The 17747-nt window shown below is 36.6% G+C and overlaps 1 protein-coding gene across 2 annotated transcripts in view; it reads left to right on the top strand.

The window, feature by feature from the left end:
- Positions 1-17747, top strand: part of CTDP1 (CTD phosphatase subunit 1) — a 112658-nt gene that overhangs the window by 27611 nt on the left and 67300 nt on the right. For both annotated transcript variants that reach the window (XM_065832162.2, XM_071804644.1), the window contains exons 7-10: positions 1171-1337; positions 2955-4040; positions 13391-13532; positions 15953-16183. In XM_065832162.2, the coding sequence (XP_065688234.1) occupies positions 1171-1337; positions 2955-4040; positions 13391-13532; positions 15953-16183 (1626 nt within the window). The remainder of the gene's footprint in view (positions 1-1170; positions 1338-2954; positions 4041-13390; positions 13533-15952; positions 16184-17747) is intronic.

Genomic DNA, 17747 nt, shown 5'->3' with positions numbered 1-17747 from the left:
ATGTATGTGGGTCTTATGCATTGAACGAAACAGGGTAATAGAGACAGAATATGCTGAATATAATAAAAATTGCTCCCTCTGTACTGTAATGTTTAATGTCCTTTCTTATCTGCCTATTAAATATCAACACTGTCTCTGTAAAACTGTGATGTTAGGCATTGCAGTATTTCATCTACTTACTGTGTTCTGTGACACTAGAATAATAATGAAGTAATGGCATTATACTTTGACTGTACTTTTTATTCTTCTAATAGCCTTATTTCCACTTTATGGTTTGTGATATTGTGTAATGACTTGTGTGTTGTGTTGGATTTTTATTTGTTTTCATTTTAGGGGCTGTTTTTGTTTGTTTGGGGTTTTTGGGGGGATTTTGTTTTGTTTTGGTTTTTTATTAAATCAAAATTCTTGGAGGTTAATTCATATTCGAATATCTAGTATTCTGGCTTTCAAATGTGCTATAAATCTAGCAGCTTCCATTTTGTAGTGTTTCTTGAAATTAAATCATCTGGAGCCTTGAATTAATGTTGTGGCCTAAATTCAGGTTCTCATCTTTTTTCAGAGTAGAAAGCCAAGACTTTTTTCTGGAAGACAGATATCTTGAGTATTTCATAAAGCCAGATTAGAAATGATTGCCCCCTCCCCAGCTGACCATAGCGAACAAGAAGCTTTTTTTCTTTTCTTGCTCTGTTTTCATATGCATCTGTGTATTTTAAGTACTTTACATCCTTCTCCTAGGTGATATAAGTATTAGTACTTTTTGCTTCCTTTGTCTTGGATTGAATGAGTCTATCCTTTAAAAACTGTTCTCATGTATTTTTCCGAGTTAAATATAGAATGTGTGTTGTCCGTGTGATAGTCAACTTTGGGCTATTCAACATGAACTGTGAAAACTAGACTGAAATGTTATGATGTTTTGTTCTTGCAAAGGCTTGTTGGTTGCTACTTCTAGCCTTTGGGATAGAGATTGAAAAAGTATCCGTTTCATTTTTTTATTAACTTTAATTAGTTCGAATGCTGTATTTTGAATCTGTAATTTTAATGTTGCTGCTTATTTTTTTGATAATCATACGTAAGCATGTCCTGCAGATACACTTGTACTACACAGAAACTACTTTAATTGATAGTATTAATTTCGAAAACTGAATTCATTTTAACTGTTTTGTCTCTTAGAGATCTCTTCCCATGTGGGGATTCCATGGTTTGCATCATTGATGACAGAGAGGATGTTTGGAAGTTTGCACCCAATTTAATAACTGTGAAGAAATATGTATACTTTCAGGGCATAGGAGATATTAATGCACCTCCTGGATCAAGAGAAATTCAAATGAAGAAGAAAGGTAATTATATCGTTTATGAAACCGGTTTTACAACTTTTTACGCTTTTCAAATGTGACTGATGTAAATCATTGTGGTGGTCTTCCTAGTACCACTGTTGTACTCACATGAGCAATCCTAGACTATTGCAGGTAGCAGAGTGTGCTCCTACAGCACAAATGCAAGTAGCTTAATAAAACTGGACTGTTCTTGTTGATAGCTTTCTTTTCGGTGGGTGACCACAGCAAAAGTGGAGTACTAGTTAATACCATTTTGTCTCTTCAGGCTGAAGAGCTTATGTGACAATACACCAAATTGTTCAAGAACATGTAGAGAAGAGGCTAGTTTATCTATTCCCCTACATGTAAAACATTTTGTTCTCTGTAGGTGGTCAGGGAACCAACTTCCTCTTCTTTCTCTTTTTGCGTCTCTTTCCCAGCCTCACTTTGGAGCAACAGTTAATAAACTCTGCTCTCAACATACAGCTGCAAATGAATGTTTTGATCTCTGGTTGCTTTCCTGTCTCAATCATTCTAATTAAGTTACTGTGGGATTTTTAGCATCTACTGAATGTGGTGTTCTGGCATTTGACATGAGAACCTTATGTTCAGTAGGCTCAGCAGTGTAACACAAATAATGGATTTATAAAGTATACATAACTATGTTAGTGTTAATTTGGGAGCAAAATGCATTTGAAAGACAGTGTTTAAGAAACAATGGCAGGGTTTTTTCCAGTTTAGCCAAGGTGGTTTTTTTAAAAAAATTTAATATATGTGACATCATTCTTTTTCCCTTGTTGAACTAGAGATGTCTAATACGGATATAATGGTAATGTATTCAAACAGAATCAGGCCATTATGATGTGGGACCTCTATGATTGACTGATATTGGTACTTGCAGGGCAGGGACATGCACACAGAAGAGACAAAGTAGGGTGGCTTCATCCAGTGTTCATGATGAATGTCTGTGCAGATGTTTGGAAGTCTAGAGTTTAGTTGTCTCTCTCTTCTGCAGACTTCTGAAGATACATCTTAAAACTGTTTTTCTGTCTTTCAGTCTGTTACCCTTTTCTGGCATTCCAGCAAAGTCTCAAATGAACCTCAAACAGCATCTTTGTGTTGCCAAAACATGTATATATTTTCCAACTATAAAAATACGTTTTGGTCACTAAAACCATGAAATATATTAAAGCCATGGAAGTTTATAAAGGAGGTTCTTGTAACTGAAGTTCTGAATTGGAACCTTCTGAAGTTAATTCTTCCCGATTTCTTTTTCTCTGCAGTAGTTTCATTGCCATGAGATGTAATTGTAGAACTCATGCTCCAAAATAAATCCCTTAATGTTTGCATAGTTAACAAATAATTACTTAAAACCCATGTGATTTGAAGGGAAAAAAAAAAAAGCTTACACAGCTTCTTTACGAAAGTTAGGTTTCTTAGGTTTGCTGGTTCGTTCTAGTAATTGTTGACACCTAATGTGTCTTAAGAGCTTTCAAACGCCTAGTTGTCGCTTCTGAATATAGGGAATCCTAACTGCATGTTTAAACTGTATGTTAAAGGAAAAACAAAATTGAATTTTCGTTAAACTTTAAAAAAAGAACACTGAGAAAATGTGTGTCTTATTTCTTTTCTCTGTCTTAGTAAACCACTCTACAAAAACAGAGGCACTGGATTCAGCAGTGACATCAGCAAAAGATGCTGAAGAAATAAAGAATGTTACCTGTGTAGAAGAACAAAGCAATGGTCTCAAGAAAGCTGAAAAGGACACTTGCACTGCAAATGGAAGTACTCCTGTAAGCAGTGAAACATCTGACTGGGATATGAACTCTTGTGATAAAGTTAGTGCCCAGGACTCCTTGAATGATAGCACTGATCAGAAAATGAACAGTGGTATCAGTAATGATTTGACAAATACAAAAGAATCTCAGATTTTTTCAGAACAAGTTGATAGAACAGTAATAGAAAAGCAGGAAACCCAAGGCAAGACAACAAATGACTTGGACTTTGAGCTGTCTAGTGACAGTGAAAGTGATGGTGGATTGGATATCAGAAAGTCATCCCCTTCTGTATCAGATAGTGAGAATGAGGAAAAGAGAAGCTGGAAGAAATCCGAACAACCTCTGGAGGATGAAAGCTTGCATAAAGGGAGTTGCACTGATGAGAGTGAGAAAAAAGATGGTCTGGTGAACCATTCTGGAGACGCACAATCTCTACCTAATGAAAATATTAGTGAGAAAACTGATCTTGAAGCACAAGAAGAAAGTGAACAGGAAAGCCTTTGTGATTCAGGGAATGGATGTGCAGACAAGAAGGAAGCTGAAACAGAGTCTCAGATTAGTGAACAGTCTGGAATTACAATGGGTGAGTCCTTAGACCAGAGTATGGAGGAAGAAGACGAAGAAGATGATACAGATGATGATGACCATTTAATATACCTCGAAGAGATCCTTGTACGGGTTCACACTGATTATTATACAAAGTATGATAAATACCTGAAAAAAGAGATTGAGGAAATTCCAGACATCAGAAAAATAGTACCAGAACTGAAGAGTAAAGTGTTGGCAGACGTAACCATAATATTTAGTGGACTCTATCCAACAAACTTCCCCATTGAGAAAACACGGGAACACTATCATGCCACAGCACTTGGAGCTAAAATTGTGAAGAATCTAGTACTGAGTGCTGATGATCCTGACAAGGCAACACATCTCATTGCAGCAAGGACAGGTAAGTAAATGAGACTCGAGTTTTCCATCAGCCTCATTCCTGTTACAGTACACTCATGCCTTGAGCTGTTTTTTCTGTAACTCACCGGCTTTAATGTAACTGAGATTAGAATTGAAATTAAAGGGAGGAATGTTCCTAAAATTAATTAGAAGCCTTTCTAAAAGGCTTTTTTAGCTGCTTTTTGATCAACTGTGGCTTTAATTGTTAAAGGGAGGAGCCACTAAATAACCTCTGTAATGTGTCGTGTCTTACTACTTGGTTAAGATTTGGTGATACTGAATCTTTGACTATTAAAGATGTTGAATAGAGACTTTAACATTTATGTCAGAAAAGCTTATAGTGTTCTTACTATAAAACTATAGCAAAGCTTGCTTTCTCGGTTTCTCAGATTCCAGCTCTTGTGATTCAGTTTCACTTTGTATGGAATTCAAAAGAATTATCTTAAGAGACTGGAATCTCATGGCACCTCACCACTGCTCTGTGCATAGCCTGTATGTGTTTGTTACAGGTGATGTAAGAGAGCTTAAGCCAAAATTTTAATTCTTATGTATTTCACAAAGCTGCCACACAGAAGCTAATAGGCCACCACTGGCTTCTAGTACAAATTTTTTGTGTGCTTCCTGACCCTTGGTTCACTCATTGTTGGCCTTTGAAGTTGCGTGCAATCTAAATATCTGGTAATCAAAACCATGAAATCCGAAACTAAAACTTTACTTTTTAGATGATCTAAAACTTCTAGGTATTGTTAGGACATCTTTAAATGTCATAAAGAAATACACATCTCCCACCTATTGAATTATTTTTTTCTTGACTGTTGTTTGTGTAAGCTTTCAGTACATCAGAAGTATCTTTGTTTCATCAGTATGTGTTACAAAGAATGGAGTATATTTTCACTGACCGTAATATGGATGTGTGTACTTCTCGTGAAGTGTGTGTCACTGAAGAAATGGAACAAGATATTTCTTATACAGCTGACCAAGTATAATTTCTTCCTGTTGAAGAGGCGGTGACTAAAAAAAATCAGCATTTTGTGACTATAAGGAGAATGTTGCAGTTTGTTTATTTCTACCCTGTTAAATATGGGTAGTGTTAAAAATCTATGGATTAAACCCAGGCAACTTATCAGTATATTGCGATATGCTGATCAGCTACTTTTTTATATTAGCCTGAATAACAAGGCTGTATATTTGATGTGCTAGTGTAAACTTACCCCACTTTCTTGTTATCTCGTTGTACAGTTCCAGTGACAAAAAGCACAGGTAGCTTTTAATAAAAAGTTGCTAAGGCAAACTGTAGCAAAAAGGGGCTGCAGTGTTGACCCAGTCAAGGAGCATCAGAATAAAAATAGTACCAATGGACCTGTAGTACAGTAGCAAGTCTGTGTTAATTGTCCTGATGTAGATAAATGTTTAAGTAGCAAAAAAACCCCTAAAAACCAGAAGAGACTGGAATTAGTTTCAACGAAATCAGCTGAGATTCTGATTTGGGAAGGTGTAATAAATGAAATAGTGAATGGGAAGTGTTAATTGGTGGTTGCATTGGTTTCGTATTCTGTTGTTTTGCTACAGTTGCTGAACAGCTCTTTTAAAGTGGCAGGAATAGCAACACTTATCAACAAAGAATTAGACAAGCTTGTCATACTTCATTGGAGAGATAGTAGCTGTCAATATAATTTTTTTTTTTTTTCCAATTTCAAATCTTAAGGTGCTTAATTTCAAACTTGCACTAGATGGTTTCTGACTGTGGTTGTACATTGGATGCAACTATTGTATGATGTGGTAAAATTGATAGGATAAATGTAAGTGAGAACCTCCCAAACATACACATTTCTCTAGAGGAAAAAATCTTGAATAACATTGTTAAGCTACACAGCATGTAATAATGAGAAACAGCTGAGGCTGCTCTTTTTGCTTGTTTTTGGAATGTACAATTTAAGAGGGGTTGTATGTTTAGGTAAATACATATACACATCCTTGTATTCTACTTTTAGAAGCAAATTCTTCACTGCATTCTTAGTGGATACTAATGTGGATCTTTATACAAAAATAACTATTTTAACTTCAGATTTTTATTCTATTAATATGATTTTACAGTGTTCAAGTTTATTAACACATTTTAAATTATTTTTCAGTGCTCTTTTGAAAAAATAAAATTCAGGGTGGTTCATATTTTCAGACTTTTTGTCAAGACCTAAACTCTCCTTCATAGTCATGTAAGGTTGGTGTTGCCCTTAATACTTAAAATATATTCAAATATTGACTGCTTATTTAAACAAGAAATCACAAGAAGAATACTATTCCTGAATTGCCAGGATGAGAAATCTTTATTGTCAGTATGTAGAAGCTGACTCCTGTTTTTAATAAGAAAAGAATTGCAGAAATTCTAAAAGAGGTAACTTGGCAGCCTTTTCTGCCTAGTGAGCAAGACTGCTTTCATCTTTCATCATCACTTACTAATTATTTCTGTAACAACAAGGTGAAAAACTATTTTCCAATAACCTTTTTTTAAGATTCTCATGAATTCCCTGTAGTCTGGGGTTTGTGGGTTTTTTGTTTGTTTGTTTGTTTGTTTTCAACTCAAGACTGTCTTCTCACATCTGGTTAGGTGGCAGTGTTATGCTGCATCATCCTCCTTTCACGGGGGAAACTCTGAAGTTTAATCAGAGATTTTAAGAATATAAATTTTGTCCTGTTGCAGCTGGATTTGTGATAATTCAACTATCAATGTGATTTTCAGAGTGATTCTCCTGTGATTAGAAAGCAATCTCTACAGGTCCCTATTGTGCTCTGTGAGCCCTACAGACATTGCATGTCTGGCTCCCATGGCAAACACCCGAAGCACTGACAGGTGTCCAGTTGCTGGTGAAAGGGGTAAACAAAAGCATGTCCTGTCTTGAGTTTTTTCAGAAGTCAATGACCTGAGACCAGACATGTTTTTCTGCTGTTTTTTATTTAATGTGGTTGTGAAAAGGTGATTTTAAAATGTACCCGTCAGCTCAGTGTGTCTGAATGATCCCACTAACAATAGGAGACGAAAGACTCAGAAACAAGTTCACTTATGTTTATTTTGCATTAGCTGAGCTGCAATAAATGGGATATACTTAAGCTGCAGCAGCCATGGGGGTACATACTGCTAACTTTTGAGTTTTGAAGACAGAGGAAAAAAATTATCAGAGGAAATAAAAAAGGGAAGAAGTCCATGTTGAAAGAGAATACCCTCTAAGTCTTGAAGGGATGGGTTTTCCATCTGCAAAGTGACCACATCGTAGCTTGGTGTATGGAATCAACAGCTAGTGAATAGCATCTTACATTGTATTTATAGCATCCTTGCAAGGCTATTGCAGTAAATAATTTAAATATATTTTATTCTTTGTATATCCTTGTCTCTTTCTCTGCAGATCATCAGCTTGTTTTTCTGCAGATACAGGTACTCTGAATTTTGAAAATTTTCTCCAAGAGCAAGGATTTAAGATGATTTTTTTATTACATAGGGAGGAAAATAATGTCTACCAAAATTACTGTGAACTGCAAGGATCTTCGTATCATCTAGTCAGCTTTCATAAATCTGAGTGACTGAGAAAAGGCTATAGTCCTTTCCACTTACCTATGGGCTGCATAAGTCTTCAGTTTTTGAAACATCTGCTGTTTACTTTCAGCAACAGTGAACTGAACTGGATAATGAGTTGTTAAAGCTGTGTGCACACTTGGCTAAACAGTTACCACACTGTTTCATAAACCGTGTTATGTTCCTTCCTGAACAAACAAAAGATATTGTAGTTGATTTTTGTATTGGGTTTTTGCTGGTGGAGCAGTTAAAGCTGTTCAGGTCACTTAAATTATTCTGATTGGTAGGAGTGGAAATATGTCAGCTTAGGCCTTGTATTTTTCTTTTCTTTTTCAAAATATACTTAATTGTGTCTTTTCTTATACTTTGAAAGTTATATGGGAATAATTTCCTTACTTTTAGTGACCTAGCCATGTTAAGTTCTGCTTAATATCATTAAATATCAGGTTGCTTAAAATACCATTTGTACTATGAACTATGGTTCATTTTATTAATTCTAATTTACCTACTTAAATCCTGAATCTGGCTCTGAGGTATTGAGAGAGAAAACTGCCAGATGATAAAACTGTGTTAGCCTGTCCTGAATTTGGTGTGAGGTCTTCACCAGACATAGCAATGGTGTGACCACAGTTTGTTTGTTTGTTTTGGGGTTTTGTTTGCTTGCTTGTTTTTTGTTGTGGATTTTTTTTTTCTTCTGAAAAGTATTTTCAAAGGCCATGTCTTTAAAAAAATCCAGTGAAGTACTGCTCTAAACTGGGACACTGACCAGTTAAGCCTGTGGCTTTTGCTGACAAAGCACAGTGCAGTGTTGAACTCCAGAGGTAGCCTCTAAACAGCACATCTATCACCATTTTGTGGTCACTTAATTCTTGTAGGACAAAACACCAATGTGTGTATGACTTGCCTTAGGTTAACATTGTTGGAGATGATCTCAGGATTTGATCATAAATCAAGTTTCCTATATAAAAATGATTTGAAGAGAAATAAACTCTTAGTGAAGATTTTCCAGGCAACATCTGCCAACCTGGTTACAAACTGTCATAAGGATATGTTGGTGTGTTGGAATGGTGGGAGCATTTTGGGAGTGACTCTGGTGGCCACTCCTCATCAAGTACTTAGATTTGTCCTGGCGCAGCCTTGAGCCCACACACTCTGTTCCTCATGGGTGAGGTTGGATTTGGAGTGCACAGTTGACTGAGTGCTCACAGGCATTCAGTCCAGATAACCAGGCAGAGCTAATCTGAAACAAAGCGCCCCAAAATGCATATGGAGTGGGCTTTACTCCTCCAACACCCTTTTGCTGTGCAGATCTCCCTGTTGAGCTGCACTACTTAGTAATGTGAACTTAGCCAAATATGCAGTATAACATTTTTTTTCTTAGCTTTAGTAAACACACAGCTTAGGTATCATTTATCTGTGTTGCTGAAGTGCCAAGTGTGCTTCATACTTTTAATAAGACAAACTGCTGTAGTGAAACCGTATGTCCTGGAGAACACCTGTGGAAGTTTATTGTTGCGTTATTGATTTTGGTCACTTTTTTAGTGATGAATTGTCAAGATTAATGGGAGGCTTCTTCGTGTTTTCAACCTTTGTTTGCAAGCTCAAAAGTAGAATTTGAGTCCCTTCACTAGGTTTGAAAATAACCTTTTCCCAATATTATATATTTCAGTCTGTATCCATCAGAGGATAGATGGGATGAATTTTCACCCTAGCTGCTTCATGTGAAAGGGCTTGTGTGCCTTTTTTAATTTTGGAACAATTTTATACCAGAATTTGAAGTAGGTAAAGGTGATTAGAGAATAATGGGGCAGGGGGAAGTCCAGAGAAACAATTTTTCTCTAAATGATTTTTAGCCCAACTCGATGTTTCAGATGTTCCTAACTGCATCAGAAGTATTGTTGCTTGGATGGATTAAAATCCTTTCTGCTCTTTCTTCTTAATAAACATACTTCCAAAAGGGAAAGTTACACTGGGGAAAAGTAGAGGAGAGGGCAAGGTTAAGTATTGCAGAACTGTTTCTCCTTCCCAGTTAAATTTGGTGTTCCACCAAATCTTGCTTCAAGCAAGACATCATAAGCATGAAATCTTGATTTGTAAAAATGTCAACTAGAAATAGAAGACCACCCAAGATGACACAGTTGTATTACCTCATGCCATTTTCATTATGCTGGAACATGCAATAGGCAGCTGTGCTTTAGAAATGGGGATGAAGCAGAAAGCCTCGATGTTGTAGAGTTGAAACAGGAAGGCTTTTGAGCCTCTGGATGTGAGTTTGGTTGCACACTGGTCTTCCCATCACCAGCTTTAATTTTATGTTAGTGTCTTATGCATTTCAAGCTATCATTTCAGAACCATGAGAATTTTGTGTAAAAGAGTGCCATTGTGGCTTTCATGTTTACGGCTTCTGTTGTGATCCTGTTGACGAGGAGAAAAATTTAGTTAGCTCCTTATCATACATCTGGTATGAAATGACCGGGTGTTGTGAACGCAAAATGTGTATGCATGTGGAATGGGCAGCAAGATGAAGCACCTGACAAATCATCGGTGTAGAACATCAGTTTTTAAAATAGGTGGAGGAAGCCACCTTCTCACATAACTTCACATGAGATGAATGTGCAGTTCTATAGTTCTGTTCAGGTTCCCCCAGTGAAGTCCAAAAGGAGCAGCAATATGTTTAGTTGGGTGAATGGATGTACTACAGTATCAGATAGATTTTTCTCAGGGTATTACAAGCAGAGTCTGTCTACCCCACAGCACCAGCAGCTCTGGTTAACTGTTGTATATGCTTACTAGTGAAATCACATGCTACTGTATGTTGTATTCAATCAGCTCCAGAGTTATGTGCAGAATGTTATTGCTAATCATGCCTGGTGTTTGGTTCAGTATCTAATACCAACCGAAGTACTTAAACTTCCACTGCACTTCTTGGCTCTCGCTGTTTTGTTTTTTTCCCTGAAACTCCTATGCTTATGAATCTGATTTCAGCATCCTCTTTGTAACAGCTGTCGTCTTACCTCTTTGTTCATATTATGTTGTCATTGCTTTTCTCCTTTATTCTCAAAAGAAAACATTTTCTAAGCCAAGTCTCTAACTTTTTAAATGCATTTTCCTTCAGATGTCTTAATTTGATTCTCCTTCAGAACAACTTTCCTCTGAAACATACCCTGTGTATAAATTCAATACAGGATTATATTTAGCAGTTTCTAACTGCAGGTATTTCTACAATTGTGCTACTGAGGTTATATAAATAATAATACCTCCAGTGGAAGCTCCCTCTGGCACTGTAAATTGGCTCATTTTCAGCAACTGTTACATGAAAGTGCTCTGGGTTGCTGATTGCTTTTGTAACTGATGATTTATTGGAAGACAGATTTCTTGTATTGGAACGAATTATCTGGGTGTGCTAACCTCCCATCTTAAGAGTTCAGCTTTTTAGCTAGTTAAAGCCTCTTGAACAGCAAAGGTGTGCTGGGATTAACATAGTTGGAGTTCTAAAATTGTTTTCATTGTGTCTTTGGACAGTGGTTTTATTTTTATTTAATGACAAAAATTAAAATATGGCACTTCTAAGTAATTTGTGGTTTGGAAAGGCCTTTATCTTTACTCATTTTTGTGTTTGTCTTGGATTCTTGAATTAATGCTGCTTCATTGCAAAGATGCTAGCATGGAGAAAAGTTTTACTGCACACCATGGAATAGCTCTGCATTTGTGCACAGAACATTTTTTTCTTAATCTAAATCTAGGAAGAAATGCATTTATATCTAGAAGAAAAGGTCACCCCACTCCTGTCTTCTCTTGGGTTTTGGGGAAGAAAAGTAGGGAAACAGAAGCTTTCAGCACTTTGGTAAGAGGCAATGATCTCCTGCCCTTTCTGTTTTAGTCTTCTGGATTTGCAAAAGTCTAGAAGCTGAACTGTCTGACTAGTTAGGTCAATCCTCAAGTACATTTCAGTTAGTCTGTCTACCCCGGTAGATTATAGTTCAAATTGTACACAGACCTTTAGGTATTTGTTATTAACTGTTTGTTCTTATCTTCAAATCATGTGGAGAAGTATGGGTACTTAAGACTTCCATCTTAATTGAAACAGGTAAAGTCATGTTGTTAAATGACAGGCATGAGAGAAAACTCCAGGGGACTATGTTGAAACCATAAAATTGAATTACTGTTCTTGCTTCCTTGTCAGAATTTTTCTGTTGGTTGTTTTGTTTTTTTTCCTAGAGGCTTCATTTCTGAAAGCCTCCTGTGTGAAAATCGTCAAGGACTCATTAGTTTGAAGTCTAAATTTTTTTTTTTAAATTAAAAACTTTACTTAGAGATAAAAAAATCTATATATATATATTTTTTTTTTTTTTTGGTAAATAAGGTAAACTAGACTGGAGTGTTGTGGGTTTTATATAAGCATCTGCAGAAAAAAAAAAAAAAGGGTCTTTGTGTAGAATTGACAGGCTTCAACAGGAGTGGGTAGTGTTTGAAGTGATGTGTTTTTCACCTTCAGTTCTGAGAGCTCTGCTCTAAACCTACAGGAGAGGGCTAAGTTGCTACTTGAACTCCTGCCTTTATTTCTTTATGGTCTCCTTTTATTTCACATTTCTAAACAATATTAAATGTACTTAAATATCTTTGTACCAAAGCAGAATATGGACAAATGATTTGGTTTGATAAACATTTTGATTGATGTGTAGATACGATGAAATGCTATAAATTATAGGGATATAACAAAAGGGAAGAGTGATGGCTTTCAACTCTGAGACAAGCCATCAGATTGATGGAAGTTCCTTTATCATGTTCCAGCTACACCAGTATTTGTGCAATGTAATAAATACCACATGTAAGTGTCAAGTGTAGGTCAGAATCCTTAGGGTTTTTCTCTATTGTTTATATATTTAATGACTTATTGGCAGATTAGATCATTTTATATTGTCTCAAAGTGTCAGTTCCTCCATAGATCTCTCTGATAAATGCTGAAACAAGTACCATGACTGGTAAAATTATTTTTTCAAATCAAATAGAAGAAATTGATTCTTGAATCATTTGGACAGCCAGCTGTTTCTGGGAACAGACCAGCCTTTGAGGTTAATTTCACCCTTTATTCTATTCACTTGTTTTTTTCTTACTGGTTGTGATGCATCTTGGCAAAGATTTATAGCAACCTTACTGAGTTTCTCTTGTTATGGCTTTTCCAGAGGGTGTAATTTGAGATCACACATTACTTGCCTGCTGTGTTGTTGATGGCTTCATATGGACTTTGTGCTAGCCTGTCACATTTAACTTCACATTTGTTTTTCCCCTTTGGCATGAAACAATGCGTTTGTCTGCTTTGCCCCTGCTTATGGCAAACAGAGGAGGGGTGGGTGGCTGTTAAAAAGTGGCAAACTGTGTGCACAGGGGACTGTGCATTAAAAAAATTAGTATGAATAGACTTTAATGGCATTAAAGAGCTGCCACTGCTTAGACTCTGACAAATAGAAATGAAACACGAAAGTGCATTTGTACTCTTCATCTAGTTAGCGTGGAGATGTGCAGGTTTTCCATATGGATTAATGTTAGTGGACTACTTCCATGGTGCCAGCGCTTCAGGAAGTTACAAATACCTTCATCCAGCTTGAGACTGAGGTTATCAAATCTTTAGAATCTCACTTTTATTAGTTGTGATTGTTTTGTTGGATTAAGGAGAGGCATTTCTCTTTCCTGTAGGAATGATCACAAAATGTTTTTCTTAAATCAGTGTGTACTTAAAACTGTCTACTGTGTTTCTGGGCATGCTGTAATGTTTAACTTTGTGACAGGCACAGAAAAAGTCCGGCAAGCTCAGGACTGCAAGGACCTTCATGTTGTGAACCCTGACTGGCTGTGGAGCTGCCTGGAGCGCTGGGACAAGGTTGAGGAGCAGCTCTTTCCTTTGAAGGATGACTACATCAAAACACACAGGTAAGTGGGAAGTGAGGGGAAGTAGGTACCATGAAAATATGTTGTTCGTGCAATGTGCTAATTTGTTAATGCAGCTACAAAATCAGTTTCTGACAAATTCAGGATGGTGGGCAATGCTTACAGTTTTTATGAAAGAATCCTCCATTTTTGTCTGTTTCTGTGCTTCTTAAACTGAAGACCATCAAGGGATCAGGAGGCAACTAACAGAGCAGGGGGAAACCTATGTTATCAGTAATTTCTTTAGTAGTTGTCCTTAACAGGCTTCAGCTGGAGCAGTTGACCATGTGGGTCATCCACAAATTAACACAGGGAATGCCACTGAGGTGCAGGATCATTCATGCTGCCAAATGAAGAAAACATGCACATTTTCACAACATGAAAAACTGTTAAACTATGGAATTTTTTTCTGAGACTTGACAGTGAGGAGGAAGGGAGAAACAGAAAAATACAGCAGAAAAAATCTAAGAGGGGTTGGAAGGCATGTAGAGAGAAGCAAAAACTGGCAGAAAGGAATTAGTGAGAGAACAGGAGGTTTGAGGATGGTAAGAAAGGAGAAAGGGTTAAAAATAATCACTGCACTAGGATGACAACAAATAGAAGGGAGAGCCAAAAACTTTAATACAGAGCAAGTCAGAGGGCTGTTAAGAACGTTCCCCTTTAGGAAAGTGCCTTGACTAAAATAAAATCACTCATGACAATAACAGAATGTTAGGGATTTGAAGGGACCTCAAAAGATCATCTGGTCCAATCTCTCTGCCGGAGCAGGAACACCTAGATAAGGTTACACATGAATGTGTTCAGACAAAATACTGTAGAGCCAGCTTCTGCTTCTTGACTTATCTGTTTGGATAGACTCATGTTAATAGTGTCTTGCAAGCTTACAGAGGATCTTCCCTTCCATGTTTAGACAGGAAGGGGCATAAAATATTGGAGCTTCTGTGTTAAAGTGATACTGGTGTGATTGAGAAGGCTAGTGGCTTGCTTTCTGCTTTGAAGGCACTAGCCTTTTGAGGGCAGAATCTGCATGTGTGAAATCCTCATACACTCCAAAGATACCAGAAGTAGAAACATCTGGAAGTGAGGTCACTTATCAAATGGGAGACTAGGTAGCAACCCAGGATCCATGGAACTTGGGAAACAGATGTAGCCCACTTACGGCTTGACTAGAATACTTTATTTTTAGGAAGCGCTATCAGATTTTTTGAAGTCAAACTTTGGAATATTTGTATGGGTTGTTTAACTTGTCCCAGAGGCCTGACACTGCCAAGTTCTCAGTACAGATCTGGACAGCGACTTGTAAGCATCATTTTTGAGGTCTAGATGAATGTTGGATTTTCTGTCTATCTTACTTTACTCTTCCATTTTATTGAAACATGATAACTTTTCCCACTTATGTTTCAAATACAATAGACCTTAAATGCATACTTTCCCCCACTCCCAGACTTCAGCCAGTAAGACATCTATTTTAATGCAAATAATTTTATTAACCTAATATGGGCAGCCTCTTCAGGAAAGAATTTTCTCCTTAATGAAGCTATTGAAGCAGTGATTGTTGGTCCAAAGCACTTATGGACTGGAGTAGGGATGAACTCTGAGAAAATATTTGCATATAGAATGAACTTAAGAACAACAAAAAATAAACAAACTTGGAGTTTGTTGACCTTAAATATTGATGCTACAAGACTATTTCAGAAACTTCCATGAAAGCATATGGTAAAAGCTCCATTTTTGTGGCAGTTCTACTATTTGTTACAATATAGGTTAACTGTTGTGTTTTGGTTTGATTGGTTTTTTTATAGCATGGGTTTCCTGGTGCATAACATGCTGTTTCATTTTTTATTTTTTTTTAATTATTCAATTTGCTTCCTTTTTTGTGGCACTTCATCATAATTGGATAGTATGCCATGAGGATGATTCCTACAGATCATAGGCAGCTTAGTATTTTAACAAATGAGTTTGAATGAGTTGTGATTAATACAGTGTATTTATTTTATCTCAGAGCCAAGCTGTAGAGGAAATACGAAGATTTGATACAATAGCGTGCTTTTGCCCTTGTATGTATACAGATTATCATGCTGCTCTAGTTGTGCAGTTGTGACTACTTGTAAACAATTTGAGTGACGTTATATGTTAAGTAAATTTTTGAGGCACATTTAATAGTGTGGGTTTTGTTGTGGGTTGTTGGCTTTTTTATTAATAGTGTAAATATGACATTGTCTTTGCATTTTCCTGTTTTAAATTCAGTGAGACTTTAATGAGGGTGGGGAATAAGAAATGTTTCTTGAGAAATCTTCCAAACCATTTTTCTCCCCCCTTGCCCCCACTTTCTACTTTAGAAAAAAAGAAATGCTCACTTTTTATATTCTGGTTAGATAACTTGTTTAAATTTCTAAATAATTTTTTTTAACATCATTCAACAGAGAGAATAGCCCTGCCATGTTTCCTGACACACACAGCACATTTCAGACAGCTCTGTTTCACCCAACGCCAATCCATCCAAAGTCTCAACCTGCTCCTGAAGTTCGACTTTATGATCCCAACACTGGAAAGCTGATCAGGAAAGGTGCTCAGACCTCTGGCCAATCGATGTACATCCAGTCTCCAGCTCCTCCCATCACCTTACCAGTCCATGGAGAACACTCATCCTTCAGGTACCTAAAGCATTGCTAAGAGTCACTTCAACTATGTTTACAGATGCTGTAGTAAATTTAACTTTCCATTTGATCACATTTTCGTCTTTGCCTTAGCTGTTTTGTTTGCTTTCTAAAAGCCAAGGAAATCAATGACAGTGAATAGTCAGCTGGACTGAAATCAGGATGATAGAATTCAAGATGCTTGTTGTGCCTCACCTAAGTGCAGCTAGAAACCTGAAAACAAATAAATGCAGTGTGTAGCTTGACATTCTAAAGAATGTTAGAATAAATCCTCTCTGAAGTGAGACAGCCAAATTTTTTTTAACAAGTCTTATATTTTGTAGACAAACAATCCATATTCTATCAGATAGCATTTGACTTCTATTTACAACACTTGCCTCTTCACTTTATTCCTTCAGGTGGGACATGTGCTTTGTGTTTTGAGAAATATAAGAAGTGGTAGAAGAGGGGCATAGCTGAGTATTATTAAATAAGGCCAGATGACTTATATCTCTAAATCAAGACACTAAAGCAGCAGCAGGAGTAAGAGGCAGCAGACTTTGTCAAAATTTGTGGATTTGGTTAACCTACAAAGACACTACTTGTCTCTTAAGGATGCATAACATATCTAACATTCATCCCTAAGTATCTACGTAAAAGATAAAAGCAAATGGTAAGTTTAGCAAGGCTTGTTGACTCCAGTGGAAGAGAAGTATCCAGTTAAAGGTGAAGCCTTTAGCTTTGTAAAATGTGATTAAAAATTCCTTTACAAAATGTGTTCAGAGTATAGCAGTTGTTATAAAGCAATTAAATTTTCCAAACTACTAAAAAAAATACCAAGTACAATTATAAATGGAGTTTTCTACCTTTCTTCACCTTCCCCTGCCACTTTTGCAGTACATCCCTTGTAAAATTTTTCATATCAGTGTAGCTTGTTTCTACTCTGTCTTCCTGTTACTACATTATTTCAACCTGTGGTTTTTTAGTTATCTTTTTATAGGCTTTGTCTTATTTCAGTTTTCTTGTTTCTGTCAGCACAAGTTTCTTGAATCTCTTTTGTTTGTGAAGCCATTTTGTTTTCAGTTCCTTTTTAACTGTCTTTAAGGTCTGTATTTTACTTCACTGTGACATTTAAATGAACAGGAAAATCTTTAAATAATCAAGATACGGCATGTATCCAGAGAGGAGCTGAAAAGCTCTTGATTTTGTTTGTCAGTTATTGTGGGAAGGAATTTGTCTAGAAATAGAGCTGGAAAGGTTGTATGTTGTGTATAATTGTCATGACACTTCTAAGATATATGATGGTTTATGTTGATATTAATGCATCATTCAATGCTTTCGAAAGAGTAGGTTTTGATGTGTGTTCTACCTTTGTCAACAACTTAATGAAGAGTTAATGTCCACACCTGAGACTATTTTTCTTTAATGCAGAGGTGGTTCTTCCATTGAAAAATCTTATGAAAAAGGAGATAAATATACTTCAGCTGTCCTCTTAGTTGAGTTTCTCAGAGCCCCAGACAGGTTTTGGGGGTGGAGTGAGACTGTATCTCTTTTGTACTGCCTTATTTTATTTCACTTAAAC

This window comes from Patagioenas fasciata, chromosome 2 (genome assembly GCF_037038585.1).
Source record: "Patagioenas fasciata isolate bPatFas1 chromosome 2, bPatFas1.hap1, whole genome shotgun sequence".
NCBI lineage: Eukaryota > Metazoa > Chordata > Aves > Columbiformes > Columbidae > Patagioenas > Patagioenas fasciata.
This window is presented reverse-complemented; position numbering and strand designations above follow the sequence as displayed.